This window comes from Podarcis erhardii (assembly GCF_964252035.2).
Source record: "Podarcis erhardii genome assembly, chromosome: 12".
NCBI classification, from domain to species: domain Eukaryota; kingdom Metazoa; phylum Chordata; class Lepidosauria; order Squamata; family Lacertidae; genus Podarcis; species Podarcis erhardii.
Window position 1 is genome coordinate 49,081,918 of NC_138513.1, and position 27,942 is coordinate 49,109,859.

At 43.6% G+C, this 27,942-nt stretch overlaps 1 protein-coding gene across 1 annotated transcript; it reads right to left on the reverse strand.

The window, feature by feature from the left end:
• Positions 1-2,653: 2,653 nt before the first annotated feature.
• Positions 2,654-27,685, reverse strand: LANCL2 (LanC like glutathione S-transferase 2). The gene is made up of 9 exons (XM_081834814.1): positions 27,475-27,685; positions 20,629-20,746; positions 16,220-16,427; positions 11,899-12,046; positions 10,708-10,854; positions 9,391-9,573; positions 7,480-7,656; positions 6,121-6,193; positions 2,654-4,488 (listed from the first exon to the last, which is right to left on the reverse strand). The coding sequence occupies exons 1-9, from the start codon at positions 27,679-27,681 to the stop codon at positions 4,373-4,375; spliced, it is 1,377 nt and encodes a 458-aa protein (XP_081690940.1). The 5' UTR covers positions 27,682-27,685; the 3' UTR covers positions 2,654-4,372.
• Between the last annotated feature and the right edge of the window lie 257 nt (positions 27,686-27,942).

The following is a 27,942-nucleotide window of genomic DNA, read 5'->3' on the forward strand; positions in this document are numbered from 1 at the left end:
AATCCAGCTCCCTGTGCCAAACAGCTGGTTAGATTGCTTCAGGTTTGGTTTTCGGTTTCCGCTTGGTGGTGAAGCACATGCAAGAGAGTCCAGCATTCAATCTCCAGGCAGGGCTGAAAAAGGCTCCAGGTAGGGCTGAAGCAGGGGAGAATCACTGACAATCAGTGTCAATATTATTATTATTAATTAAATTTGTATACCAACCCTCATTGTTACATTATATGACCCAATTGGTTCCCTTGGTATAAGGCAATTTTGTATGTTCCTAAAATGATTTCTGAACCACCAAATATATTTTCAAGACCATTCTTTGTTGCAGAAAGTATCACTTAAGGGGAAATTAGGTACTATAACTCAATCAGTTCAAGCAAGACAGATCATGGACTCAATTTTAGTTGGAAAACCCACTGAAAATACAAAGATGTTATTTATTGGACTATGGCCCAATTACAATAGGAAATGAACTCAAATAATCTGGCAATCCTTTTCCTGAAAAACAACAACCCTGAAACTCTATATCTTAAGGGCCAGATTTCTAAATAGGTGTGCAAGGATTCAGCCTATTGCACTTCATTTATGGACAAACAATTTTGCAATCCTATGCACACCTAGGAATGTCCCATTGACCCAAGCGGGACTTATTTATGAGTTGACATATACAAAGATTTGATGCACATTCCTGTGCAAGTGCTTTAAACATATACCTAGAAGGCACCCTTAACTGTAAGCACATTTGTTTTCTATAGGTTACACCTACCTTTACCTTTTTTATGCTACAAAATGGTTTAGAAAACAGCTTAAGCATTTGGGTTTTCCATGAGAAGCCCTGGGAATCATAGTTTTGGGTGAAATCTCTAAGGACAGTCACCCCCCTCTCTCACACACAAAAGTCCCTTAAGTGGGAAGGAGGGCAAACTGAGTTATGACAGCAGGAGTTACATTGATTTATGGTGTAGGTGGTCACAATCCACAAATGTTGATTCAAGAGAATTATCCTGTGTGACTGAAGATTAGCAATTTTAAGATTTATGAACATGCCCTAGTGAATCCCTCCTTCATAGAGAATAAGAGAGTTGGATGGGACCACAAAGGTCCTCTAGTCCAATACGCTGGAATGGGGAGAATTTGCCCAACGTGGGGCTTGAACCCACAACCCTGTGAATAAGGGTCTCATGCTCTACTGACTGTGCTATAAATGAGTGACAAGTATGAAGAAGCTCTAAGGCAAATCATCTGAAGTGAGAGGCTTTTTGTCACAAAAATGAACTGTCTGAATAATTTTCTTATTGGGAACAAGAAAGCCTATTCAATTCAGGGGCCTTATTTCCAGTGCTGACTCGCTTAGGGCCCACTACAAAACACACCAAGTATTTTAAAACAAGTGAATAAATTAAAGTGACAAGCAAAATTGAGCAAAGACAACAGGCTGCAGGTAAAGCCTGGAGGCATTTCCAAAAGGGAGGCTCATCCATTTCAATCTCACCAATAGCAAATACCTTTCACACAAATCACTTAGTGGGAAAAGGCTGCAATTCTGTGCAGGGTTCCTTGGGAGCAAGCCTCACCCAACCCAGTGGGACTTAAAACATGGAGTGGATCAAGTTACACAGCTGTAGTTACAGAAGAATGAAACAAGGCTGCTGTCCCAAATGATAGTGCTGGGATCTCCCACAGTCAACCATAATATGCAACCATATTTTTCGCTCTATAGGACGCACCTGACCATAGGACGCACCTTGTTTTAGAGGGGGAGAACAAGAAAAAAATTTCTCCCCCTCTCTGTGCAGTGCCCCTTCAGTGAAGCGGCAGGAGAAACAGAGCCCCTTCCATTTCTCCTGTCGCTTTGCTGAAGGGGCGCTGCGCAGAGGGGGAGAATTTTTCTCTCTTGTTCTCCCCCTCTAAAACAAGGTGCGTTCAGTCACCTTCAGTGAAGGCAACCCAAAGCCTCTGGAGCGCAGCAGGATTTCCCGCTGTGCTCTGGAGGCTTCAGGCAGCTACCTTGGAAGCCTGGAGAGCGAGAGGGGTCAGTGCTCTCCAGGCTTCAGTGAAGGCAATCTGGGAGTTCCCGCTGCGCTGCAGAGGCTTCGGGTTCCTTTCGGGGAGCAGCGGGAAGGCTGCGCAGCCTTCCCGCTGCTCCCAGAGCTTGTGGGGCTGGTGGTGGGGGAATCCCGGCTTTCTGCCACCCCCAGCCCCGAAGAGCAGGTCGGGGAGCAGCGGAAAGGCTGTGCAGCCTTCCCGCTGCTCCCAGAGCTTGTCGGGGCTGGCAGGGGAAGCCTGGGTTGCCCCCCCAGCACCAGGGACCACACATTCGCTCCGTAAGACACACAGACATTTCCCCTTAGATTTTAAGTGGAAAAAGTGCATCTTATGGAGCGAAAAATACGGTAAATCTCATACGTTGCACTACAATAGCATCATGTTGGAAGTTTCCATGTCTTTGTCAGCCATGAAAGTGGTGATAAGCTCAGTGTGATGATGCCACATAACACTGTAAGAAATCCCAGTGGATGGAGGGGAGCTTGCGCAGTGCTGCCAGTTTTGGTGGCGCTAGTGGCAGATCTATGTCATGTGTAACATGTAGTTTCAACTAATGCTGTCTGTTGTCAGAGCACATAGGCAGGTACGTAAGAAAAAATTGTTCAGAACACATCTGTATTTTGCTAAATTTATTTTTTTTGAAAACAACTTTAACAGCAAAACATTGTGATAACTGACTTTCCCCCTAATCCACGACCCCTTCTTCCAAAACACTCTCATTTATGTTGAGAGGCTGTCCTTTTTCTGTTAGAATAAAGCAGTGCAACAAAACTCAGAACAATTTGATACAACAACCTTTAAACATCCTATCTAGGAAGTGGGGTTCACTTCTCAGCAACGGTGACTGGAAGCTATTCAAGAAGCCAAATTTCTCTCATATAAAAAGTACACCCAGCAATGCAAATTGTCAAAAATTTCTTTTAGAAGATGTGGAAGAGCAAAATGTAAACAAAACAAAGTTGTGACTCAGGGCCTGAGTGACACACTCACTATGTAGCTCTTCAAACAGAGGAACAACAACTAAGCAACCTTTCAGAGGGTGAAGCAACAAAAATGGGACTGTCTATGTCACCTAGCAGGGAGATTGACAGTCTTACTACTAATTAGAACTGGATACCTTGGCCCCTTCTCAGAAACTTCAATAGCAGTAGTAAGCCATTTCATTTCCCAGAGTCCTTCCCTAAACTGTGGGGCTGAACCCAATACTGCTTTTGTGTGGCTCTGCCTAGTTTTGTCAGAAAGCTTTCCATGATGCACAAGAACTGAAGGGATGATGTTCCTCTACAAAATTGGTGGAATTATGTGGGCTACTTAGGGCATGTCTATGGCCCCCTCCCTACATTGAAAGGATCTTGTGTTTCAGAATGCACTCAAGAGAGTTTTCAAATCTGAAAAATCCCATAGAAGTACTTTTGAAAATGTGCATTGTAGACTTATTTCAAGGGTGGGAGGCACAGAAGATGTAATGCTCACCTATTTAATTTGAAGTGAGCTTCACTCTTGGAGGCACAATCCAGCCCCACACATCTTGACAGTAGAGTGTAGTACTTGTTTAATTTTTTCCCATGGAAACCAGTGCAACATTCGTGATTCACTTTAGGTATATTGAAAACCTTAAAAAGTCCCCATGGTGGGCAGGGGGAGATAGATTTGGGGAATAATTTGGCCAGACGTCGGGTAACTGATTTCAACGGCAGAATTTTAATCATACGGTTAACCTCTTCAAGAAAATCAATAGATTTATTTTTTTAAAAGGTTCTTAACTCTGACTGGACCATGCTCTTGATGTCTTGGGGTGGGGTGGAAGGAATGTTCAATGACTTTGAAGAAAAGGGTCAACCAAGCTGTGCATTTGGCTGGGCTTGCCTCCCTCATTCATTCATGGTAGCTAATAGGCAGAGAGAGTGTTCCAAATGTGAGGTCCTGTTTCAGCGGTGGAGAGGTGTGTGCTGTCATTACAGCCATGCACAGAAAAACAAGCAGGACAAGATGTCACTGACCAGTTTTCAGCTTCACAATGAACGGAAAAAACTTTACAGTTACGGACAACACCAAGGAACATGCAAACACACCCAGAAAGACCTGGAAGGACAACTGTGAAAACTGAAAAAGCAAGAGTCCCAATGAACTTAAGCCTGATCACTGCCACAGCTCAAGGCATCTCTTAGAATGAAACATTGAAATGTGGAATTCTCTCGCTCATGCAGCAACGACAAGCGTGGTTCTTTGGAGAACAGGCGAGAAAGAGTTTTTCCTCCAGACTCCCAACGTTGGTTCAGTTTCACTTGAGGCACTAAGCAGTCATGTTGCTTTGGGCATTATCTCCAGTTTCCATTTAGCTGTTCTGCTCCTCTTTGCTTTCTTTCCTTTGAGGGCCGAGTTCAAATGCTGGGAAGCGGGAGTTCTGGGGGTCAATTATGTCGGAGAGGAAGTGGATAGCTCCTGCCATACCTGAAGCGGACAAATCCCAAGTTCAAAAAAGCACAAAGACAGAAAGCCTGGATTCTTTGGCCATGAGAGAGCTGCAAGGGATCCCCTGGAACAGCCTTGCATATTAAATACACATAAAACAGAAGTTACCAGTCCATAAGGGAAGGCAGGATCTGCCTGTTTATTACTTTCACAGTGCCTCCAAAGGGACTGCACCTGGCACGCTTTATGGTTGGCCTCTGAGCACAGCTACCAGGGTATCTGCTACAAGACACACTACTGGCATCTACTCTCAGAAGGCTGCCACAGGGGACGTGAGCTCCAGGAAATGGGGAGGAGACTGGCTTTTAGTGGTGGCAAGGAGAACATTCAGATGGCTGCAGGAGAAAGCCAGAGGATCACACACAGCCAAGCTGTTTCACCAGGACTGATTCAGAAGATACATCTTATATCCTGGAGAGAAAAGCTGTATTTGCATTTGTAAAGCACGTTTGGCTTTGGTGTGTTCCTGTAGCATTAGGGTAAAACCAAACTATCCTAATTTAGCCAAGTATGAAAAACAGGGCATTGAACATACCCCTCAAGTCCCCATTTTTCACAAATGACTGTTGGGTAAGAAAAGTTGGTCATCTTAATGAAATGCAGCACTCTGTATTATAATTTTGTGACATGAAGAACATTTCCATGGATGAAAATGCAGGTTTCTTATGTGTGAAATGCAGTGATAATGTCAGCACAACTTTGGATACTCTTGAATAATTCTGCAGTTCCATGCGTTAACAACAGATGGCAAATGAGTCATTTCTGAAAACAACCTTCAGTGCTGAGCATCAATGGTCTATTTTTGAGTTTCCATGGTAAGATGCCTATGAGAAAGTTAAACACCCAGAGACTATGCATTGCTGAGATCTATAATCCTATCTGCCAAATTCGACCCTCAAACAGATTACAGCATAGAACAAATCAGATCTTCCAGCAATAGTAATTCAGTTGCTCTGGCAACGTATTTCAACAGGAAAAGTGAACAGGGCTGTAGAACTCAAAGGGTGGCCATGAATATTAAGCAGGAACCATGCACATTTCATTAAGCAGGCTTGTTGTGCAGCCCTATACATATCTACTCATGAGTAAGTCCCACAGTGTTCACTGGGCTTTACTCCCATGTAAGCATGTTGAGGACTGCAGACCTGGACCTGGTTCACACATGGACATGTGAGCATGTGGACTCCAGAAGAAGAGATTTCAAACACTTTGCTCTTCCCAGTTCTGCTGCTACACTGAGCTAAACCACAGCTGGGTGTAGCATGTTGTCTGAACTTTGTGGTTCAGCTCATGTATGTGCTCCCTGCAGGGTTTGCCCTATGGATTACTGTTCATGGCTTGTCTGGGAGAGCTAAAGCACAAGCCCAGGTTCAGATGGCACACTAAGCCAAACCCTGACTTAACACAGCGGCAGAACCATTTCCTTTCCTGGAGTCCACAGGCTCATGCGCTCAGACATGGATTGGCTTGGCAAAACATGTGAACCAGGCCAATATCAGCTTAAGTGAATTTACAGTCCAACTAAACCATGTAGCTTTGAATTCAATCATATAACAATTTTATAATATACATGTTACTGAATACAGAATTCAACAATAAAAAATGTCTTGCCTTCAAACAGTGAGTAGGGTCGGTCAGGAATACGACAGCCGTGTGCACCATAATCCAGACACCACTCTGCAAACTGGGGGAAAGGCAGCAAATAGGGATGAAGAAATAATGACTAAAATATTGAAAACCAAAGTAAATAAAGATGTATATCTAATAGATATGAAATACTGTGGTGTGCAAGAAGTCAGCTCAAAGTCAGCTGATTAAGAAATCTAACTTCAGCCCTAATAAAGTTTCTGATGAAATTTCAGGAAATTGCATGTGCAGATTATCCAAAATCCAATCTGCAGTGATTAAGGTTTACAAAGAACTGACCTCTCTCTCTCTCTCATTGGACACAGTGAAATGAAGAGATAGTATCTACTAAGTGGCAATGTAAGCCATGTGCTTACATCAGAAGGGAGAATAGTGCACTCAGCAGCCCTGAGCACAGAATGAATCCCACCAGCAGCCCTTTCCTACGTGAAACTCTCAAGAGAGGGAGAAATAGCTGTTCAGAACCAGTTCAACAAAGACTGATAGCACCTTGAAAAGAAGTAGCTTGTCTTGTAAATAAATGACTGTGCTTAATGTTGAAGCAGCTTCTTGTTCCTTCTTGTCTTGGGAGAAGGAGGAGTGTATGTGGAGTCAAACCGATACAGGAGAGACATGTTTTGTTGCAGCTGGGGCAGGTGAAGGGGTCTGGTTGTGCTGCTGCTGATGCACCAGGGTGCTTTGGATAAAGATGGTAAACAAATCCCTTAGCAACTAATGTATTCACCATCTTTGTTCAAGAGGCTGTGTCACATTGGTAGCAACAACATTTTCACGGTTTTCTACAGAAGTGCTGTCACTGCTCCAACAAAACCCACCTCACTGATGGCTCCTCCACTTAACAGCCACTAGGTCTTGGTCCAGGGATGGGCTCTTTCCATGAATGCCAGCTCAGCAGAGGCCGCCTCAACCCTGGAAGTCAGCTTCACTACCCTATCTCATAACTCTCCCGTAACAGCAAACTCAAGCCTGAATACTTATGTAGCCTGAAGACTTATGTAGGGAGGTATCAGCAAACCAGAGAGTGTGTGTGTGTGTGTGTGTGTGTGTGTGTGTGTGTGTGTGTCAGAATTTTCAGAAATGCAGAACGTCCTTAGAAAATAAAACCCCCCATCTACAATCATAGGTCACTGAGAAGCAAACTCGTTCAGTGGGCATAAAATGCCAAAGTAACTGGGGAAAAGCACGGCTGGAACCCTAAATCGGATGCTCCTGAACTAAGTCATACTCTGGAGCAGGTCCAGTGAAATCAATGGGTTTTTTCTAAGTATAACTAGCGTTGAGTATCACCCAGTATGTGCATCAGAAAATAAAATTAAGGAGTACCTTGCAAGCTCGATAGAGGTACTTTTTATCCTGAGTGAGATGATAGAGGGATAAGAAGGAGTAGCCATTGCCAGCTGTCCCGTGGCAGATGCCATAGCCTTTCCTCAACAATCCTCTCTGCCAAATGACATCACTACATTCTATTGCGTCCTTCAAATATTTATCCTCTTTGAAAACCTGCAGAAATGTGAACACAAGTTTAGCCACAGCAGTGAACTAAAAATACTCACTATTTTTAATGATGGCCTTCTTGGTGGCTGCTCCCAAACTTTGAACCTCCCTCCCTAGAGAAGCTAGACTGGCTCCCTCCTTGTCCTTCAGCCAGCAAATAAAGACCTTTTTGTTTCAGCAGGCTGTTGAGAACTGACTATTTTTAATAAAAGGGCTGGTGCCTGCCATGTTGTTTCTGGGCAAGCAAAAGGATCCTAAGAGCTGCTTAGGGTCAAGCAACACATACTTTTAAATCTGAACAGGTGACACACCACATACTACCATATTTTTCCATGTATTAGACGAGGTTTTTTGACTCAAAAATCATGTCAAAAAACTGAGGTCATCCAGTACACGGATAGTGGCATGGCGGGGGGAGAAGTGGCGTGCCCACCTGCCCACTGGTTGCACAACTTCCCCCGATGCCGCTGTGCATGGGAAATGATATAGGGAGTTTTTCCTGCCCACAGTTGCATGGGGGGAGAAGCTCAACAACTTTGGGCCATCTCCGCTCATTTTCTTAAAATTGAGTCGCTACAAATGGGAGGGGGTGTCCTTATACATCTTATAGACAGAAAAATACGGTAATTTTGAAAGTTCCACAACTTCAAAAGCAGTTTGCCATATGGCATCAGGAAAGTACCTTGTGTTGCTATTAATTTTTTTTTCTCCTTAGAAATCCCCTTGGACTTACAGAACTAAGAATTTTCTTAATGCACGCAGTACAGAAATTCTGTCTTAAGAAGCAGTGTAGACAACATGCAACTCATACTATGTGTTCCTGTTGGAAACCTAACTTTCAATTTTGAAGTAGAGTAGTACCTTGGTTCGCAAACGCCGAAACCCCAGAAGCAAGCATTCCGGTTTTCAGATGTTTTTCGGAATCCAAACATCTGATGTGGCTGTCAGCTATTGTTTCCAGGGCGCCTGCACCAATCAGAAGCTGTGCCTTGGTTTTCGAACTTTTCGGAAGTCAGACTTCCAGAAAGGATTAAGTTTGGCGCTTTTGTATTTGCGATTTATTTTGCGTTTTTGAGGCTTTTTCAGTTAATTTGTTTTTGTGACTGTGTGGAACCCAGTTCAGATACTGAATGATTGTGTGATTGTGGAAATGGATAAAAGGCCCCCATCCAAACAATGACTATAATCAGTGCAGGTAAGAAAATAAATAAATTATTTTTTATCATCTACGATACGGTCTTATTTATTTTATAGTACAGTACATTGATTATTGCTTTCATTTTATGGATCAATGGTCTCATTAGATAGTGAAATTCATGTTAAATTGCTGTTTTAGGGGTTGTTTTTAAAAGTCTGGAACGGATTACAGTGGTACCTCAGGTTAAGAACTTAATTCGTTCCGGAGGTACGTTCTTAATCTGAAACTGTTCTTAACCTGAAGCACCACTTTAGTTAATGGGGCCTCCCGCTGCTGCCGTGTTGCCACCGCGTGATTTCTGTTCTCATCCTGAAGCAAAGTTCTTAACCCGAGGTACTATTTCTGAGTTAATGGAGTCTGTAACCTGAAGCGTATGTAACCTGAGGTACCACTGTTTTGGATTACTTTCTATAGGAAAGCGCACCTTGGCTTTGGAAGAATTTGGTTTTGGAACGGACTTCCGGAACGGATTAAGTTTGAGAACCAAGGTCCCACTGTATGCATTCTTCCATGCCTCATGATTGAGCCAAACAAGGACATACCTTATATGCTTGCATGAGCATATGGATGACTCCTGGGGAACCATGGCACCAATGCACCAGCCTGTCAGTTTCATTACTTAAAGATGATGGATAATTCCCAGATCGAAATTTTTTATGGCGCACATAGTCAATGCTTGGTTTCACCAGTTCTCTCAAAGTCTCTTGATCCACATTGCACACTGGCTAAAATATACAACAAACACACAGTATTTTTTTCAAAATAAAAAGCAGCAATTTTTTTCATATTACTACAAATCCATGCTGATGTGCATTCACATTGATGTATCTGGAAAATAATTTTACCCTTGTTTAACTGGATGCAGTGAAGGTGGGAGACAACTGTGGCTGTTTTATATTTAGAAGTTGGCATCACATGTTACAAGGAGTTGCCAATAGAGAGTAACACTCACTCAGGCATCCTCTTTTTACCCTGCCACTAAGTCTTCTGAAGTGCCCATTTGTGCATGTCCCATACCAAGAGATACATGAGCTTTCCCACTGACAGGGAACTTGTACATCTCACAATGGGAAATGGTTGTTAAAGTTATCGGAGAGAAAGTTGATATGTTGATTAGAGAAAAACTATTGCTGACATTTATTCAAACAATAGTTAGAGAATGCCTTTTGGACTTTTGTGTAAAAAGGAAAATAGATTAATATGAGACATCTGGGTCAAGAAGACTGGGGAAATATCGCCTAACAGAAAGTAGATCAGTTGCATGAAAATATTCTATAGTGAATATTTTGATTAATTTCTTTTATGAAACTGACAAAAAAATGGAAATTCTATTCATTTTTCTTCTCTTATTCTCTCTTCTTTTCTTCTACTTTTTTGTTTTCCTTTGGTGTTTTCTCTTTCTCTGTTTTTGTTTTTATTTAGTTTCTTTTATCTTATTGTATTATGAAAAAACTTCAACACCTTATTTTATTTTTTATTTTAAAAAGATCAACACTGAGACCTCTGCTATTTAACTTGTTCAAAAACAATTGAGAATTAGGGGTGAGCAGTGAAGTTTGCCGATGATGCTAAATTGTTCAGGGTCATTCAAACAAGAAGAGATTGTGAAAACAAGCTCTCCAACCTGAGTGAATGGGTAATAAAATGGCAAGTGCAATTCAACATAAACAATGTAAATAAGTGTAAATTGATGCCTGTTGGCCACTGTGAGAACAGGATCCAGGACTAGATGGGCCACTGGCCTGATCCAGCAGCCGCTTCTTATCTTCTTAAGACAAGTTCCCTTCTCTCACTGTTGCCCTCAGGAGAGTCTCCTTCTCACCCCCACCCCCCTTTTCCAAGCTGGCTCCTATCATTACCTGCATAAGCATATAGTAGATCCCAGACATGCCATGGGCTGCACCAACATATTGTTTTCTGTGCCACTGATACAATAATGGGCACCGTTCTGTCTTTCGTTCCTCTCTGGAAAAGTTTTTACCTGATTCAATGATGGAATCCACGACCTGATGCAGACAGATAGAATAACAGGCATTCCATTATTCTGAGAGAACATCTCACATCTGGCCAGTACACTCTGTAGCCAAAGCCATAAGAGTGGAGTTATGCAAGCCTAAAAATTTCACAAATTTCTTTATGTGACCAGTGGGAGTTGGTCTTGCAATAACCTTTTCAGAGACTACTCTGAACTTCTTGTTCCAGCCAGAAAAATGAAAGAGTGTGGAGAAAGAAATCAGGTGTGGAGAACCTTTGGTCCTCCAAATATTCCTAAACTACAACTCCCATCCTCCCTGGCCACTGGAGGTCCAAAAGTCACCCAAACCTGCAATAAATGCATAGGTTGCAAAGGGTATTCAAGACTTCCTCCAGGTAGAATTTCTGTTACTACATTTCAAAAAGCAATGCTTTGTTGCTAGTGAAAGGGACCCCAGCATGTGGAGCAACTGCATTAGTGGGAGCTGCTTGCAAAAGTGTCAGAGGTGTGTTTTTTCTACTGCTTAAATACTATTACTTCATTAGAGACCAAGCATGCCTTCTCTGCTGTACAACTGAAATGCAGGAGCACTCAGTTATCTTTCAAGAGGGCTTCTGCAATAATGGCTTCCATTAAGTGTGGATATAGGACCACTAGTCATGGATAAGTACAGGCACAAGTACAGACAGCAACCGTTTTAGGTGTGTCCGATATGTTTGTGACTGCAACCATGCACATTGTGCCAAACCCAGAAGTGACCCAAAAATGTCACAAAAAGGTGCGGAATGGAGTGGCCTTATGCGGACCCTGCTGATACACACGTGGGTCCAGAATGTAACCTCCATGCAAATCGAGCACCGCCTGTATAGCACTAAGAAGAAAATGTAGGCTTTTAGAAAAGCATTATGTGGAAAGCCCCAAAGAAGGCAGGAGACAGTTCTGCAAGATTGAAACAACAAATGGGACGTGTATGGAGATAGCTAAATGCAGGCAAAAGGTGGGAACCATTACAAAAGGCACCAAACAAGCAACTCTGTACAAAGCCAATGGCTGGAAAAGAGCGCTTCTCTCTTACCTCCTTGATAGCAGACTGTGGCACGGCCTCGGGTCCAATTTCAGTATTCAGATAAAGCAAGGCATACAAGTAACCAGCTCTTCCATAAAGCAACTCATCTGGAAGGTCAGAATCTGTGGCAAGGACCATTCTCTGGAGCTGCAAAAGTCTGGAATGAGAAAGAATTGGAGGGGAAACTGAAGGGTTCCCAAGTATGGGGAGCTTGTAAATAGGTTGCCACAGTGAATAGGAACTGCCTCCGGGTGATCAGGCAAGTAAGCTTTCTGTACACAGAAAAGACTCTGCTCTCCCTTTTTGCAACTAACATAGCAGGTTGATGTAGGCAGGTGAGCTGGCAAAAACCACTGTGAGCTTGCAAAGCTAACTAAAGCTGAGGTAATTTAGGCTTTTCTAGGTCAAATAATTTGAGAAAGAGGCCAAAATAATTCCACCAGAACACAAGAAGCCATTGGTTCATCTAGTTCAGTAGTGTCTCTCCAATATTTGAAACAGATTTTTTTGTCCAGTCTTATCTGGACTGGTGAAATAAAAAATCAACTGTCTAAGATTCAACGAGGCGTATCAACCTTTAGCCACTCAACATCACACATGCTCCCGACTATTATACTCTCATTCTTTATATACAGTAGTAGCAGCATTTGAAACTCCCTAAGGACTAGGCAAGTTTTGCAACTTGCCATGGTCCAATTGCAACCAGTTTTAGATGTATGGGCATGATGTCTTGCACCTAGGGCCCGTCCCCACTCAGCACGAGTGCTCTCCTCCAATCCCCATCCGCACTCAGGGCGCAAGTGCTCTCCTATCCATTGGCGGTGAGGGCAGTGAGGGCTGCAAGCCCCGCCCCCACTCAGCGCTCCCCACCCGCAGAGGCAAGCCCCATCCTGGCGAGGGCTGGGGAGAGTGAGGCTCGCCCCCATCCAGCAGTCAATACCCTATAGCAGATAAAGACCCCATCACTTTTAACCCACTGTGAAGCTCAAGAAACATCTGAAGTGGTAAGATGATTTAACATGAGCTAAACATACTCGTGTGCGATTCCTGCTGCTTATCCTGAGACAACTCTGTGAACAGCCGCCCCCCCCCCCCGGGAAGTGGCATATTTCCTAATTTTTGCCTTCTCAAATGCTTCACACACATCAGTCAGAGAGCACAACCATATCCTTACAGCCTGCCTTGTCCTCTAACCAGCCAATCTGTGAAATTCTACCTTCATCATAGCTTTTAAGGCTGTTGGGGGGAGGGATGCCATGGTGGAAACCAGTACTACAAACATTATAGAAAGTGTTTTAATGGAGGAGAGGACAGAACCCAGTGGCACCCCATAAGTGAGAGCCCATGGGCCTGAACACCACTTTCTGGACATGGCCCAGAAGGAAGGAGTGGAACCACTGTATAACAGTGCCCCCAGCTCCCTCTAGACGGTCCAGAAGGATGTTATGGTTGATGGTATCAAAGGCCGCTGAGAGACCCAGCAGAACTAGGAAACAGCTCTCACCTTTGTCCCTAGCCCACCGGAGATCATCAACCAGCACGACCAAGGCAGTTTCAGTCCCATGGTGAGGACTGAATCCTGACTGGAAGGGATCTAAATGATCCGCATCTTCCAGGCGTGCCTGGAGTTGTTCCGCAGCCACCCGCTCAATCACTTTGCCCAAGAATGCAAGATTTGAGACTGGGCAATAAAAGGAATTTTAAAAAGAACAAAAGGGGTGGGGGGAGCCAGGAAAGCAAACCCCCGTCATGTAAGTGAAAGGGAATATGCAGAGCTCTGATAAGCACGTCTTACCTTGGCGCTATCTTGCCCCACATGATGGCACTGAAGTAAGATATTTAAGTGCGAACTGTACACTCAAAGTGTGTGTCTCTTCCATCACTTGTGTAGGCCTGTAATATGTGTTAGTTGTTGTGCTAGAAAGTTATATAGGGGGTGTAGGGAGAATCCAGAGCTTGTTTGCAGCGTGGAAAGAAAGGAGAACCTTTTTCTGCCTCCCCACTTCCAGCCACTCTCTGAAGACTGAAGAAGGGGCCCACAAAAGAATATTGATGAGGACGAGACCATATGAAAAATGAAGATAAGGTTTTAGCTGGAGTTCATTCATTTCCAGCTTTGTAATCTTGTAATACAAAAAACAGCAGCGCCTAGGCATCCTAGGCATTCTGTTATTGCACCCATAACCTAGTTTTCAGGCCTCATGTGGCACCTAGATTGTCATCCTGAGCTAACGCTGAGCACTGGAAACAGGTTATTTCCAGGCCGTCAAATGGAATTAATGAACTCCGCCCACCCCCATGCTGTTAAGCAAATTTCAGCCTTCAGTCATCAAGGTAAGAGTAAACCAAGTTAGGAATATGTAGAAATGAAGCCATCTATCTGTCTTTCAAATTAGCAGCACCTATCCCTTAGGCACAGTGTAAACTGCTCCAAATCACTTCCATTTCAAAAGTGGCTTAAGATACACCAACCTAGAAGGGGGAAGGGAGCTGCTCAGAAAAAGGAGAGAGAGATCTCCCCCCCCCCCCCCGCTTTCTGGATGGCAGCCCCTTCCTAGGAAGTAAGCCCAACTGTTTCCAATGACATTTATTTTCAATTAAGCAAACGAGAATCTTAGTCTTAATCTCATTTTTATTCTCTGCTTCCCACTCCACAAAGCAGCCTGGTTGAAACAAAATGTGAAAAAAGAAGCCCTGCCTTTTATTCTCAGCAGGGAAAGAAAGTTCCATTTAAAATGCAAACAGTCATATCAAAAAGCCCTGACGGAGATTAATCTTTCAGAGACTGTGGATTAGGAGGAGAGTGATGCAACTTCTAAATATAAACTGCAGTGCAATGGCTGTAGGCAGGGCAGAGCCCCCAAGAGCTCTGGGTATAGCAAGGGATGCTGGGGAAAAGCGAACAGGTAGGGCCAGGGCAAAGAATGCTAAAAGAAACCACTTGTGTGTTTATAACCTGCCAAAGGTCACTAGAGCCTTGTCCAAAACGGGAGGAGAAAGGCAGAGAAGTATCCCAGAAGCCTCTGGATCAAATGTTATTCTTTCTAGGGATGGAAGTATCAGAGGAAACCAAACCAAAATAAGCAAGACGGATCCTTTCTCATGCTATGGGGGGTGGGGGGTGGGTGGGGTGGAGATGGCATCTTCTTTTTGTAAAGATCCTCCACCTGCTTGCCCAGTAGTAAGTTCTCCTAGCTGCAGGGAACTGACTGAGTCCCTATATATAACCCTAGCATGGCAACTTGCTACTTTGCAGGTGCTTTGCCTTCTGCGAACAAAAGTGACCCTTCTCTCTCCTATACAGCTGCAACTGAAAGTGCAAAAAGATACTTGCCATGAAGGGGTTGAACAATAGTGAGACTGGAGAAACCAGTATAACTTGCATTTCACAGCTGAATTTGGGGAAATCACTTGAAGCATTCGTTTTACCGAGCTATTTCAATTGTTTTTGTTTGATTTGCTCATTGCAAACAGCTAAAAGTCCGTAAATTTCGATAATAAACCCGATTTGCAATGGGGGTGGAATAATTTCAATTGCAACTGTAGATGTATCAGGGGTAGGGATAAACACTATTGGCTGATTCCTCATTTTCACACCAATTCCTGATTTCAGAGACTTCTACTATAGCTAAGACGGGATGCGGGTGGCGCTGTGGGTTAAACCACAGAGCCTAGGACTTGCCAATCAGAAGGTCGGCAGTTTGAATCCCCGTGATGGGGTGAGCTCCCGTTGCTTGGTCCCAGCTCCTCCCAACCAACAGTTCGAAAGCACGTCAAAGTGCAAGTAGATAAATAGGTACTGCTCCAGCGGGAAGGTAAATGGCGTTTCCGTGCGCTGATCTGGTTTGCCACATGACCCAGAAGCTGTAAATAAAGCGAGATAAGCGCCGCAACCCCAGAGTTGGCTACGACTGGACCTAATGGTCAGCAGTCCCTTTACCTTTTACTGCTACTGCTACTAATAATAATAACACTTGATGAGGAAAAGTATCATAGAATGAATAGACTGATTTATTATTTCAGCACCAGGCAAATACCTTTTATTTCCTTTGGCTTTTAAACTTTTAACACCTGGAATGCTTTTATGCTGGTTTGATAGCTACTATGTTAATTCTCTGATTTTACTATATTGCTAGGGTGGCTAACTGGCAGCAGCACATTAAGAGTCTTTCTTTGGAGGCTGAGATATCCATAAGAAAAACCAACTTAATCCTCTCCAGCTCCTTCGTCTGGTCTCCCAAGGAGGGTTTTTGCTCTGCTGTTACTGACCCATTGAAGAATGCTTAGCCTATCTCTAAGCGTTTGTCCCCAGCCCATCGCAGGTACTCACTTGGTCACACATTCCTTGGACTCAGTGTCATTCTTCAGCTTGTGGTACACCACTGCTCCCACTGCCAAGGGTCCAGCATCACCACAGAGGAAAGTAACCCTTCTTCCATTCAGATTGCGTAGGATCCTCTTCACATAATCCAGGGATCGCTGTAGATGACTTTGTTCTTGCGTCACACGGTACAGCTGAAGGTACAAAAGGGCTATCCCTGGAATCACCAGAAAGAAGAAAAATTAAATGGACTTATTCCCTCTCCTTTGCTGACCCATAGAGTCACAATAGTCCTTTAAAAATAAATAAATGATGACAGGACTTTTTATACCTTTTTGAAACCAGGACTCACTTAGCCACCAAGTACAAGATGGGTCTCACTCTCCTTTTTTGCCTTTTCTTTTTTCTTCCCACCCTTCTCTTCTTAAATCAAAGCCCAGAAAAATAAAAAATGATGCTTCTACAGCTCACCTTGAGCACAGCCTGCTACTTGTGGTCTTGATTCACCAGGGAAAGACTAACCTGATTCGACTTATGCTGGCCACTAAACAAACCTTAATTATGGGATGAAATAATACTGCCTAACTCCCATTAAAGACACATGGGATCATCCTGAGCAGTGAGATGCAAGTGCCACTGAATTCAGATAAGTAACTTAAATGAGGTGGGTGTCAGGAGGGAGGGTGCCAACCAGGTCTGACCATTTATTTATTTCTACGTTTTGTATTCTGCCCCTAATCACAGAGTGATATCAGCAAGAGTCACAATTGTTAAAATACTACATGAAAACCATCAGTACAATATATTAGAGAATCAAATAGTGTTCAACTAATACACTTGATCAAATCACAATTCTGTCAATCCCAACTACAAAGGCCGACAACCCCTCAAACCCAGACACAGTGCAGACTGGTCTCCTGGCAAGGGAGATGGATGGCAACCAACCACCACCTGCTCCTCTGACCTGAATTGGTGCTGCACCTGGGCAGACACAGCTGGGTTAGCACAGACCACTGCGCTCATCTGCTCAGGTCTCAGTTTTACACCCAAAGTTGCCTCCCTCATCTACAATCAAATCATGGAAAATATTTTTTTCTGGCCAGACCTGGCATTTCAACCCCCCCCCCCCAATGGTTGGCTGACCATCAACCCCAGATTCTGGAATATAGCAGGTGGAGCAGAAGGAACAAGGGCTTTGATTTAGCTCTTCGCCTCCCCTCCTTGCCTCTCCTCTTCCTCCTCTTCCTTGGTTGAGATACATCATTCCCTTTTTTAGTCAGAGAGTCATTTTTCCTTCCGGTCTACCTTCCAAGAGCCATTTGCCAGTAGTTGGTGGAGCCAGAGGCAAAAGTGGGTAGAGCAACAATGTAAATTTTACAATTATACAGTAGGCTAGCTTCTAGAAATAAGCCCTGCCCCTCCATCCTCCATCTAGAGTCTAGACAAGCAAGAGGCATTATCAGAGTTCAAGCAAGACAGATTCCAGCCAGGCAAAAACACTTTGGATGTGAAGGAGAGCCAGTGAGGGATGTAACCTGGAAAAAGTTCAGGGGGCCAGACACAGATACAGTGAGGGATTTCTGCCCCTGCCCACATGTTTCGCCCCCAGCCTGGTAAGACAGAGTCTAATAGGCAAAATATATTGTATGACATTGTGAACTTTGAATGATTTATATAACAATCTCAATGTCCATCCCTCTTTCTCACCCTTTAAAGATTACAGTGGTACCCTGCTTCTCAAACGCCTTGGTACTCAAACAACTGCAAACCTGGAAGTGTTCTGGTTTGCGAACATTTTTTGGAAGCCGAACGTACTCCATTTTGAGTGCCACACTTCTGTTTTGAGTGTTACGCTGAGGTCTGTCTGTTTTTGCTATTTATTTTGGGTTTTTGTGACTCTTTTTTTGTTTTTTGTTTTTTGTTTTTTGTAACTGTGTGGAACCCAGTTCAGCTACTGATTGATTGTATGACTGAAGTACATTGTTTATTGATTTCATTTTATGGATCAATGGTCTCATTAGTAAAATTCCTGTTAAATTACTGTTTTAGGGCTTGTTTTTAAAAGTCTGGAATGGATTAATCCATTTTGCATTACTTTTTATGGGAAAGCACACCTCGGTTTTGGAATGCTTTGGTTTTGGAATGGACTTCCGGGATGGATTAAGTTTGGGAACCAAGGTACCACTGTACTTCAATAATAATTGTTTTGCATCTTGTATAATAGAAGAAATGCAGCAGAGGTGAATACTGAATCTCGCTGAATTACATTATCTCTGTTGGGGGAAAATGAAAACTTTTTTCTTAGGATTAAATTAGAGGGTTGCATGATATGAGCCTGAGTGTTGGATCTTGACCAGAGGAACGGGTTCAAATCCTCCTCCTGCTATGAAGCTCACTAGAGTAGTCTCCCTCTTATCTTATACAATCTTATAAGATGGTTGTGACTATACATTGGATAAGCATATATGTCACTATGAGCTTCTTCAAGGAAAGGCAGGAAAGAAATGTGTGGAAAAAATAAAACATATACAACTGTTTTTATATTTAACAAACACAAAAACAGTTCTAAAGCTTATTTTTCTGTCGTATTTGAGCATTCCTGAATAAAGCCCAAGCCATTCTCCATGGAACTGATATTACTCATCCATCTGTATTGCTATTTTAAGTGGAAGGTTGATTTGTTTTAATTGCCCTAGTGTGAATTAGCAATTAATTCTGTCAATCCCAGTGTCAGAATTCTGTTCTGCTTCTAAAGAAACAGCAAGTGAGAGGCGGCATTAAAAAAAAACAACCTTTAGTGCCACACAGCTGCCCCCATTTTTAGGTTTTTAAAACAAACCAATCACAAATGTCACCTTTTTGTCATTTCTCCTCCTACAGAACCATCTGCCCAGAACATTCTGAATCCTTCCAAGAGCCATTAAGAAGAAAAGAGGAAAAATACTGAACTCCCATTTCCAGAACTGAATGTGGGCCAATAATCCTCTTTCATATTTAATTCTTCTTAGCAACAAAGCTGGAAGGAACCTGGGGAGCATGTGGTGCAAACATCTATTATAGAATAGGATAATGCATCTATCAGTTGAAGTCCACCTTGATTGCAATATGCCATAAGCACAGAATTGGAATGAAGAAGTATCCACATCTATGTACACTTAGTGCAAATTAACAAATTTTGCACACAGCCAGTACAAATTCACTGACCCCCCCCCAAAAAAGCTGTGTTCTGCAACCTGAATAACTATACAAATTAAGCAAATCTGCATCATCTACTTTACATATTTCATGATGGCTATTTTTACAATTCTGAGTTATTTATTCCAGTTTGTACATCATGGGGAGGAATAATGAGCTATGCAGAGCACCAAAATCCTGGACCACTGTACATCTTATTCAACCACCATCTGGCTCCTGAGATTTTAGTAGCCACATACTCTACCCAGAGAGGGTTTACCTGGCAGGCAAAAACTTTCCTCTATAACCAGGTCTTTGGTCTTTAGCTTTGTGTGTCCTTTTACAAGTGGGAAGCATGTTTGTTTAACATATTTCTTTCTCCTCTTGGTTTTAATGTATCTATATGTGATTTTTTGCCTGTTTGTATGGTTGGCTGTAAGTCACATTGGGTTGCTCTGGGCAAGATAAAGCGACTAGCACATTCAATAAATAAAAAAAATTGTTGCTGCCATATGGACTACAAACTTGCATTTTCAAAAAATAAAAATACGAAAGCAAGAATTAATAGGAGATTGAATTCTATGCCCAATATAGCATTCTGTTCTTTAGATAACAAAATGGTGACATACACACTGCCTAATTAAAAGGCTCAATCCACCAATCATCTCATCCAAATGGGTCAATCCACCAGTTAACCTTTTCAACCCGCCCCCATAAGCATACAAATAATGGTAGAAAGTGTTGGGTAAATTGAAAACTACAAGTGGCACCAGACCAGACCACACACTTCACAGAAGCAGGCCAGGCTATGCTCAAAACGGTAGTAATTGGTGGTGGTGCGTTTTTTTATTTTAAGAATTTGGAAAACAGGATTAATAGTTTTCTTAGGTGACCAAGGAAGCGCTTTCCTGGCCAACTAATTGTTAATGGCTCTAAGTGGGAAAGTAAGCAGGAAGAAACCTGCAGCAAGATGGTCTTCACTTTCTAGCTCCAGAGAGCAACTGGGTGGAAAGTGGGAGTACATGCCAGCCCTATAATGCTGTCAAACATTCTGAATGTGGTTTCATGGAAAAGCAGACTAAAATGATGTGAATATACTTATCAATGGAATATCAATGGAAACGAAGCCTGAACCTAGAACCCAGCACTAGATCACAAAGTAAGCTGTTGTATCTGCGAGGATCTTAACAATTCAACTCCAAAAGTAATTCCATGAACTTTGTCAAGAAGTTTGGGTACCTTACCTGTCCAGCCAGTATATGCAGAGCAGTCATGAGGATCTGCAGTCTTCAGCCCTTCTTCCATTTGCTGCAGCAGATCCTTAATTTTAGTTGTGATCCTTTTACTGAAATAAGGGCAGATCTGTAGGGGGGGGGGGGAGAGATAATTTAAAAACCAACAAAACTCCTAAACAGCTAATTAAGGCTGTTCAACACACGTTTGTGCATAAACAGGGCCACCTCAAGCTATTTTGCTCACCTACAGGAAAATACAACTCTTCCTAGATGCTGAGCATGGTGTGCATGTGTTTCCTCTTTAAGAGTTATCCTGACTGGTGCCTATTTCCCTTCTTCCATTGGGAAAGGACTAACTCCATTCACTTCTCTAGAGCAGTGGGGGCAACCATTTTTGGCCTGAGAGCCTCATTTGCCCTGGCCAACCCTCTGGTAGTTACAGGCCACGCATGGGTGTGGCCACCACCATCTCCATCTCCCACCTCGGATCTGCCTCTACTCCCCACCCATGAAATGATTTGATTGTGGAAGGGCAATTTAATAATTTAAATCCCCATCAGGGTACCAGGCTGGACAGAGGTTTAAGCCTTTCCACCCATCCTAGTGCTGGGTCTACTTTGGTTATGGGGAGGTGAAGAGAGAATGCAGGTCCCCTGAACCAATTGTTTACCTCTCTCCTGCAAAATGAGGAGGCAACGGGGCTGCAGTTGGGAAGACAGAGGAAGGCACAGTTGCCTCCACACAATCATAGGCCATGCTGTCCCAAAGCTGTTAACCATTGCTCTCCCTAAATGTAAGCCAGGTGCCTGTAAAATGCTACTGATGTAGGCAAGTGAGTTGGGTCAGCTGCAGATTAATTAAAATCAAGCAGAAATATTCTGGTTTGTGTGGAGTCAAGTTCTAAAATTTCACCAAATACTAGCTTCATTTGGTTATATATCAGGTTTTAATAGAAGATCATTCAATCAGCAAGAAGAGTAAAGAGTGACTGAAATGAAATTCCATCACAAGACTGGGGAAGCTCACAAAGAACCCATTTTCATTCATACAGAACTAATCATAACTTCACTTGCATAATTATGTCATTAGGGTGGACATTGGCAAGATGTCTAATAAGGAAGTTAGGTATGGAATGATGCAGGAAAATTAAAAGCCTTCTTTTTAACAAAACACAATTAACCAGGTTAATTCACATTGTACAGTTGTCTCAGTCATGAATATGGGCCCACAGATGTTCTAGCCATGAGAAGTTTTACTAGCCAGACTACTGCTATATATTTGTTAAGTCATCTATGGACTCAAGAGACAAAGAACAAACTATGTTCCATTTTGGAAGAGCTTCCCTGATCAAGAAGCCCATTATCAGAAAATGGACTATTCTATGAGCTACACCTAACTTGTTGTTACAGCACATAAAAACAAGCAAATCAACAAACAACAACCCCACCCATAACCCCAAAACCAGTAATTCCATATAACACATTACTGAGAGGACACAAAAAATGAATGCATCAGTTTTAAAAGCCCAGGTTCAAGAGGCATGTGTTCCGCAACCAATAGAATTATTGTCATCATCACAAGCACAACTGATTTATTATTCACCGTCTAAATTTACACTTAAGATAATCAAAACACACACATACATACAAACACACACACAAATAAGACAAGGATAAAACCCCAACAAGTGGACATTTTTGGGAAAGACCCGTTTCTCCAGCTGGGAATGCCTATCAGAACAAATTTATCTTCAACTGTTTCCGGAAACTGCAAGGAAATGGTTCTAGATGCAGTTCTGCAGGGATATTACTGGGGCCATCACCAATGAGTTGCAGGATTCATCCATTTTGACCATCAACAGATAGCCCTGATGACCCCAGAGTGGAGAGTCAGTGTGTCACTGTTGCATGAGGAATCCATGCATAGCCGTGAAGCACCACGGATGCTTTTCAGCCAGTTACTGTTTCTCAGTTCAATCTACCCCACTGGCTTGTATGGATAGGATGGGGTAACCCTAAATAACACCGCCTGAACTTCATAGCGCAAGGATAGTACTGTACACAGACACAATACATAAATAAATACTGCTGGAAACAATACACAAAATTATTGATCTGATCTGCCAATCAATGGCATAAAGATGTTCCACAAGACAGTGAAGAGTTCCTGTTGTGAAAGTTTATAAACTGTTATGCATAAAGTATGATGCCATTTAAACCACACCATGTGATTTACCAAAAAGGTAACTCTAAATATGTTTCCCGTAAATGTGAATTACAAGCAAGTCTCAAGTGGCCACAAAGCAGCCAAACATCACTAAATCATCTGAAGATGCCCTCATTAACTATTCCCACTAACTGGCAGTGCTTGCCATTAAATATCATTAGGCTTCAGTTGGCTCCAGGGAATCAAAGTCTAAAATAAACCTTAATTACATGGAGTGTGCAATGCAACCCACAAACATGACACATACAAACAATTAGTTAGGGTTCATTAATTAATTAGACCTAAGTCTGCGAAGTCCATTCTGTTGCTTGTTTCGGGTTTTTTTTGGGGGGGGGCGGAATCATCAGGGTTTGAAGGCAGCTCTTGATTATGCTCTTCAGTCACCCATCATAACATTGTGACTCAATTTGAGGCTGTCAAAACATTATGATCCTGTGCTGCTCTAGTGATGTGATTAAGTCAAGCAATGGCTTCAGATACAGGGAAGAGCAGCATTTCTCATGCTTATCCAACTATGGGCAGCTGGAGTAAGGCAATGACAGACTGAGTGCCAAGCCAACAACATCTGGGGACCCAAGGTTGAGAAAGGCTGTCATAGGCAATGGCCTCACAGCTGAGCCAAAATGTATGGCACTGTGACAAATGCATTGTGTTCTTTGTGTCTCCTAAGCTCACCAGTAGCATTCAAAATGGAGCATTGATATCTCCTTCAACAAAAACCTGCACACCTCCATGTGGGTGAAAATGCTTGTCATATCCCTTCCAAAACCACTCCAAGCACTGACCTTGAACAGTAACTTCAAGAACCTAGGCAAGGGTGGCTGCAAGTTTCAAGGGAGCCTTTTCCCAAATGACCTCCACTGAGTCCCAGTTGCCTCAACTGGTGCAGTGACAGGTGGCAGCAGCTGCACTGTTTCTTTGCTCCACTATAGTAACACCACATGCAAGAGACAATTTAAATGGCTCAGGAAAGGTGTCAGCACAGTGGTGGGTCCTGCCAAGAGGCCGAGAAGCTGTTAGGGGGGGTTAGTTGTTATTCAAGTATTTAGTTTTCTTTTCTTTTCTTCTGCCACCCCAAAGTTAGTTTCAGATTAAGACCTGCAGAATTTGTCATCCAACCAGGGAGTCCAAGCAGGTACTGCGGTCTGCTTAAAAATCCCAAGGTGGCAGCCATAATCTGGAGGTTTAGAGGCCTTGGTGGCTGGTGTGGCCAGAGGGCTGTGTTTGGGCTGGCAGGATACAGGTTCTGAAAGCCCAGAGTTCTGCCTTCCAGAACTAGAAACAGTTGGCAAGAGTCTTTCTTCTAAAACATTCTTCCTTACTGTAAATGAGGACTAAGGCCCTGTACACACCAGCGTATAAATGGGCACATACACAGCACAGAATTTAATTTGCCCTGTACACTTTTTTGCACACACAAGCACTTTCAGACAAACTGCCTCTCTCTCTCAAGTGTTTCCCAACCACAACGTGGGCAGTGCTTGATGGGATGTATTTGCAGTGTGTTGCTGTCCCTTCCAATTCTATTACTACTTCAAGAACTCAGAGGTTCACTGCAGTGATCTGCACAGGTATTTGTTTACCTGTGCGTGAGACCAGTATTTTTTTAAAAAAAAATATTCTGATACATACCAGACTTGCACAGAACAGCAGGTTTTTAAAATATGTGTGCTGCACCCACTAAGGAGCACTTCACCAATGAAACATGCAATGATGCTTACACAAAGCATAAAGTTAAAGGTTCATCCTTCTCATTATGATCTCATTATGATTATTTTTAATGTTATTCTTAATTTTTATTCTAATATCCTTCTTTATCTTAATTTTCTGTGTGTAATGCAAATGTTACCACTGTTGATTTTAATAAATAATGTTGTAATTTCAAGTTTCAAGGTGTCTTATTTCCAGGGGGACACAGAGTACTTTTTTATTTGGTAGGCCAAATACGGTACGTTTGGGAGCCTCTGTTCTAGAGCACCGCCATGCGGCACTTTTAGCTATTGTTTGGGGAAAAGAATATAGCACCATTGAAAAATTTAGCTGGCTTTGAGCAACTTACACCACCTGAGGTCACTTTCATAACTATTTGGCTATAACCCCATGCTCCAGGGGTTGCTTGCATGGGTGTAGCTGGGGGGGGGGGGGTATCGAAAGTACTCAATTATCTGAAGCTTTCCCCCTCAGCAGAAACGTCCCCCCCCCCATGTCCTATTCAAGGGACAGGTATTTTTACCTATGATTTCCCAAGAAAAGCTGAACTTTGATTTCCTTAAAAAAAGCTCCCCCTCCCCCTTAACAAAAATCCTGGCTCTGCCCATGGTTGCTAAAGCTTTCACCAGTAACCCTGGGGAGGTGCTCCAGACTGAGCTTTCTTTTTAAAAAAAGAAGTCCATCTCAGCCTTCCTAGAAAGGAAGTTATGGGGCAAAATGTGCTGGTAACTTTTTTCTTTGTATAGCGTTTATTTGAATAGTAATTTAGCAACCCTTGTTGCCGTTCACATCACCACCATCTGATTTTGCCTCAAATTGAACGATATTTGTAGAGACCACCACAATTTCATCTTGGTATTAAGACACTGAATTAGAACTAAAAAGACTTTTAAACACTACAGCCAACCAGGCCACGTTTGCCTATGATTTCGCAGATGTAAAACCACATTACCACTTCAGTAGCCACCAAACTATTCCTTACAGCTTCCTTGATGGTTAGCGGCCAGACTGCCGGGTCGTCAGCAATCCTTTCATGCCATCCATGGCCTTAGGAATTTCAGCAGGAATTGGGGGAACCAATTCAACTTTAGCATAGTACCAAAATGTGGCCAGGTGAAGCTTTGAGTAAGTGGTAGCAGCAAAAATGAGCTTGGGCCCTTTGGTGGTGACAGCACCACCAGCTTCTGTGCAGCCTGTGCCATCCTGAGAGTGAATGGCAGCTGGAGGAAGACTGGAAATGAGGAGGAGCGGAAGACTGGAGACAAGGAACAGTGGACAAGCCATGCTGTTAACTTCTAAGTGATTTCTGTGAAATGAGAGTGTGTGCTATCTTGTACATTTTCCTTTCTATTGAGGAATGCTCCCTCTTAGAATCATAGAATTGTAGAGTTGGAAGGACCCTGAGGATCACCTAGTCAAATGCCCTGCAATGCAGGAATCTTTTGCCCAACGTGCGGCTCAAACCCACAACCCTGAGGTTTAAGAGTCTCATGTTCCAGATGCAACTGCATCACTGCATGTGTGTATGTAATATCAATATTGTGTGATCATAGTTTCAGTGATATATACCAGTATTTATAAATACTTATGGTTGCCCACTATTGTTGAGGTTGAGGTTTGTGGTGTCCAGTTAAGAATTGCTATTAAAAATGTGATATTAACAATGTGTCACTGATATGAATTGTGTATTAGTTCATGAGTTTCGAAAAAATGAGTAGAAAGTGCTGCTGCATTGGCCCCCCCCATGGCAATTAGCCATTCTGTTTTAGCACCTGCAGCCCAGGTTCCAGGAGCCATGTGGTGAATAGATTTTCTATCTCAGTCTCTTAGCACTGGTAATCATAGTAGAAAAACCCAACACGTAACACACATTGGGTGCATATATGCTACCTCTCACCATCATACCATGTGTTGAAACGCAACCTAAAACCCAGCACTGTGGGGGAACAGCCTCACTGCCAAACTCTGTCAAGCCAGCAGGAATTGCTTCTGAGCAGACATGTGGAGGGAATCCCACAGCGAGGGAGCAGTTATATTTGCACCCAGCTCCTGAAATACTACAGAATGAATACTATCGCCTTATTACCATATTGTTGCAACCTTTCCCAATTCTACATGTCACCATATTCTTCCTTCCAGTCTCAAATTTAACAAGCCTGTGACAGGGTGGAAACAATTCAGGCTGCGGGCAAGAGCCTCACTTGATAGGATGCTCCTCCATACAAATTTATTATTTTCTATGCATTAAATCAAAGATCTCAATGCTATTCACAGTATACAAATACGGAATAAAAACCACAAAATACAAACAAGAACGAAGCAGAGCAAATCAATAACACCCCCAAGCACATTTAAAAGAAAAACGCAGAAAACCAGCTTCTATTCAGAGACACGGTGGGGCTAGTTTTCTGCGTGAGGCCCCTGCTTTTTCTCAGCCCCGCGAGGCCGGCGGAGGCCCAGCCGAGGCAGCGAGGGCGGAGCAGCCCCCCAAGTCCGCCGCACCGAGCCGGCCTGCTTCTTCACGAGGCCCGAAAGACCCACAAGCTCGGCAGCCTTTCGTAAAACTCCTCCGGACGGAGCGCAGCCACCCCGAAAGCTCCGCCACTTTCCTCAGGGCGACTCTTCGCAACTTCCGTGAGGGAAAAAGGCTTCGAGGCCCAGAGGAGCCGGGGGGGGGGAGGGGGAAGGGAAGCGGGAAGGCGGGAAACAAAGAAATATGCAATAATAATAATAATAATAATAATAATAATAATAATAATAATAATAATAATAATAATAATAATAATAATAATAATAATAGGTTAGGCGGGCCATTATTTTGCTTTCACTCTGGACCCGTCCCTTTATTTACAGGTGGCCCTTTCCCTCGCGTAGCATTCCGGGAAGACGACGTGGCCCCCCGCCCGCCCGCCCCCTCACCTTGCCGTCGGCCTCGAAGAGCGGGGGGTCTCCGTCGCCGGGCGAGGGCGGGCGGGCGCGCTTCCCCTCGGAGCCGCTGGGCGAGGAGGCGGCGGCGGCGGCCCCGTGGGGCTGGAAGTCCGGGAAAGGGTTGGCGAAGGCGCGCTCCTCCATCTCCGCCTCGCCGCCCAGCTGCACCTTCAGCCTCTTGGACATGCCCTCGCCCATGGCGGGCGGGGAGGAGGCGCCAGAGAGGCCGGGGCCGGGGCGGGGGCTCAGCAGGCGGGGCCGAGGCCAGCCGGGCCCGGGGGCTCAGGGCAGGGGCGCCGCCCCATGGCTGCTCCGAGCCGCCGCCGCCGCCTCCTCCTCCTCCTCCCGGCGCGGCTTCCGAAGAGTCCCGTGGAAGGAGGGCGAGGGCCCACGCTCCCCCCCCCCCCGGGATCAGTCCTTCAGGGAAAGGCCGGAGGGCAGCCCCCAAGCCCGCCTTCG

Coding starts and splice junctions, on each gene's coding strand:
- LANCL2 (XM_081834814.1), bottom strand. CDS start 27,681: ATGGGCGAGGGCATGTCCAAGAGGCTGAAGGTGCAGCTGGGCGGCGAG. Junction 16,428..20,628: donor TGCATATACTGGCTGGACAG/GTAAGGTACCCA, acceptor TGGTGATTCCAG/GGATAGCCCTTTTGTACCTT. Junction 6,194..7,479: donor ACCTCTATCGAGCTTGCAAG/GTACTCCTTAAT, acceptor CCTTTCCCCCAG/TTTGCAGAGTGGTGTCTGGA.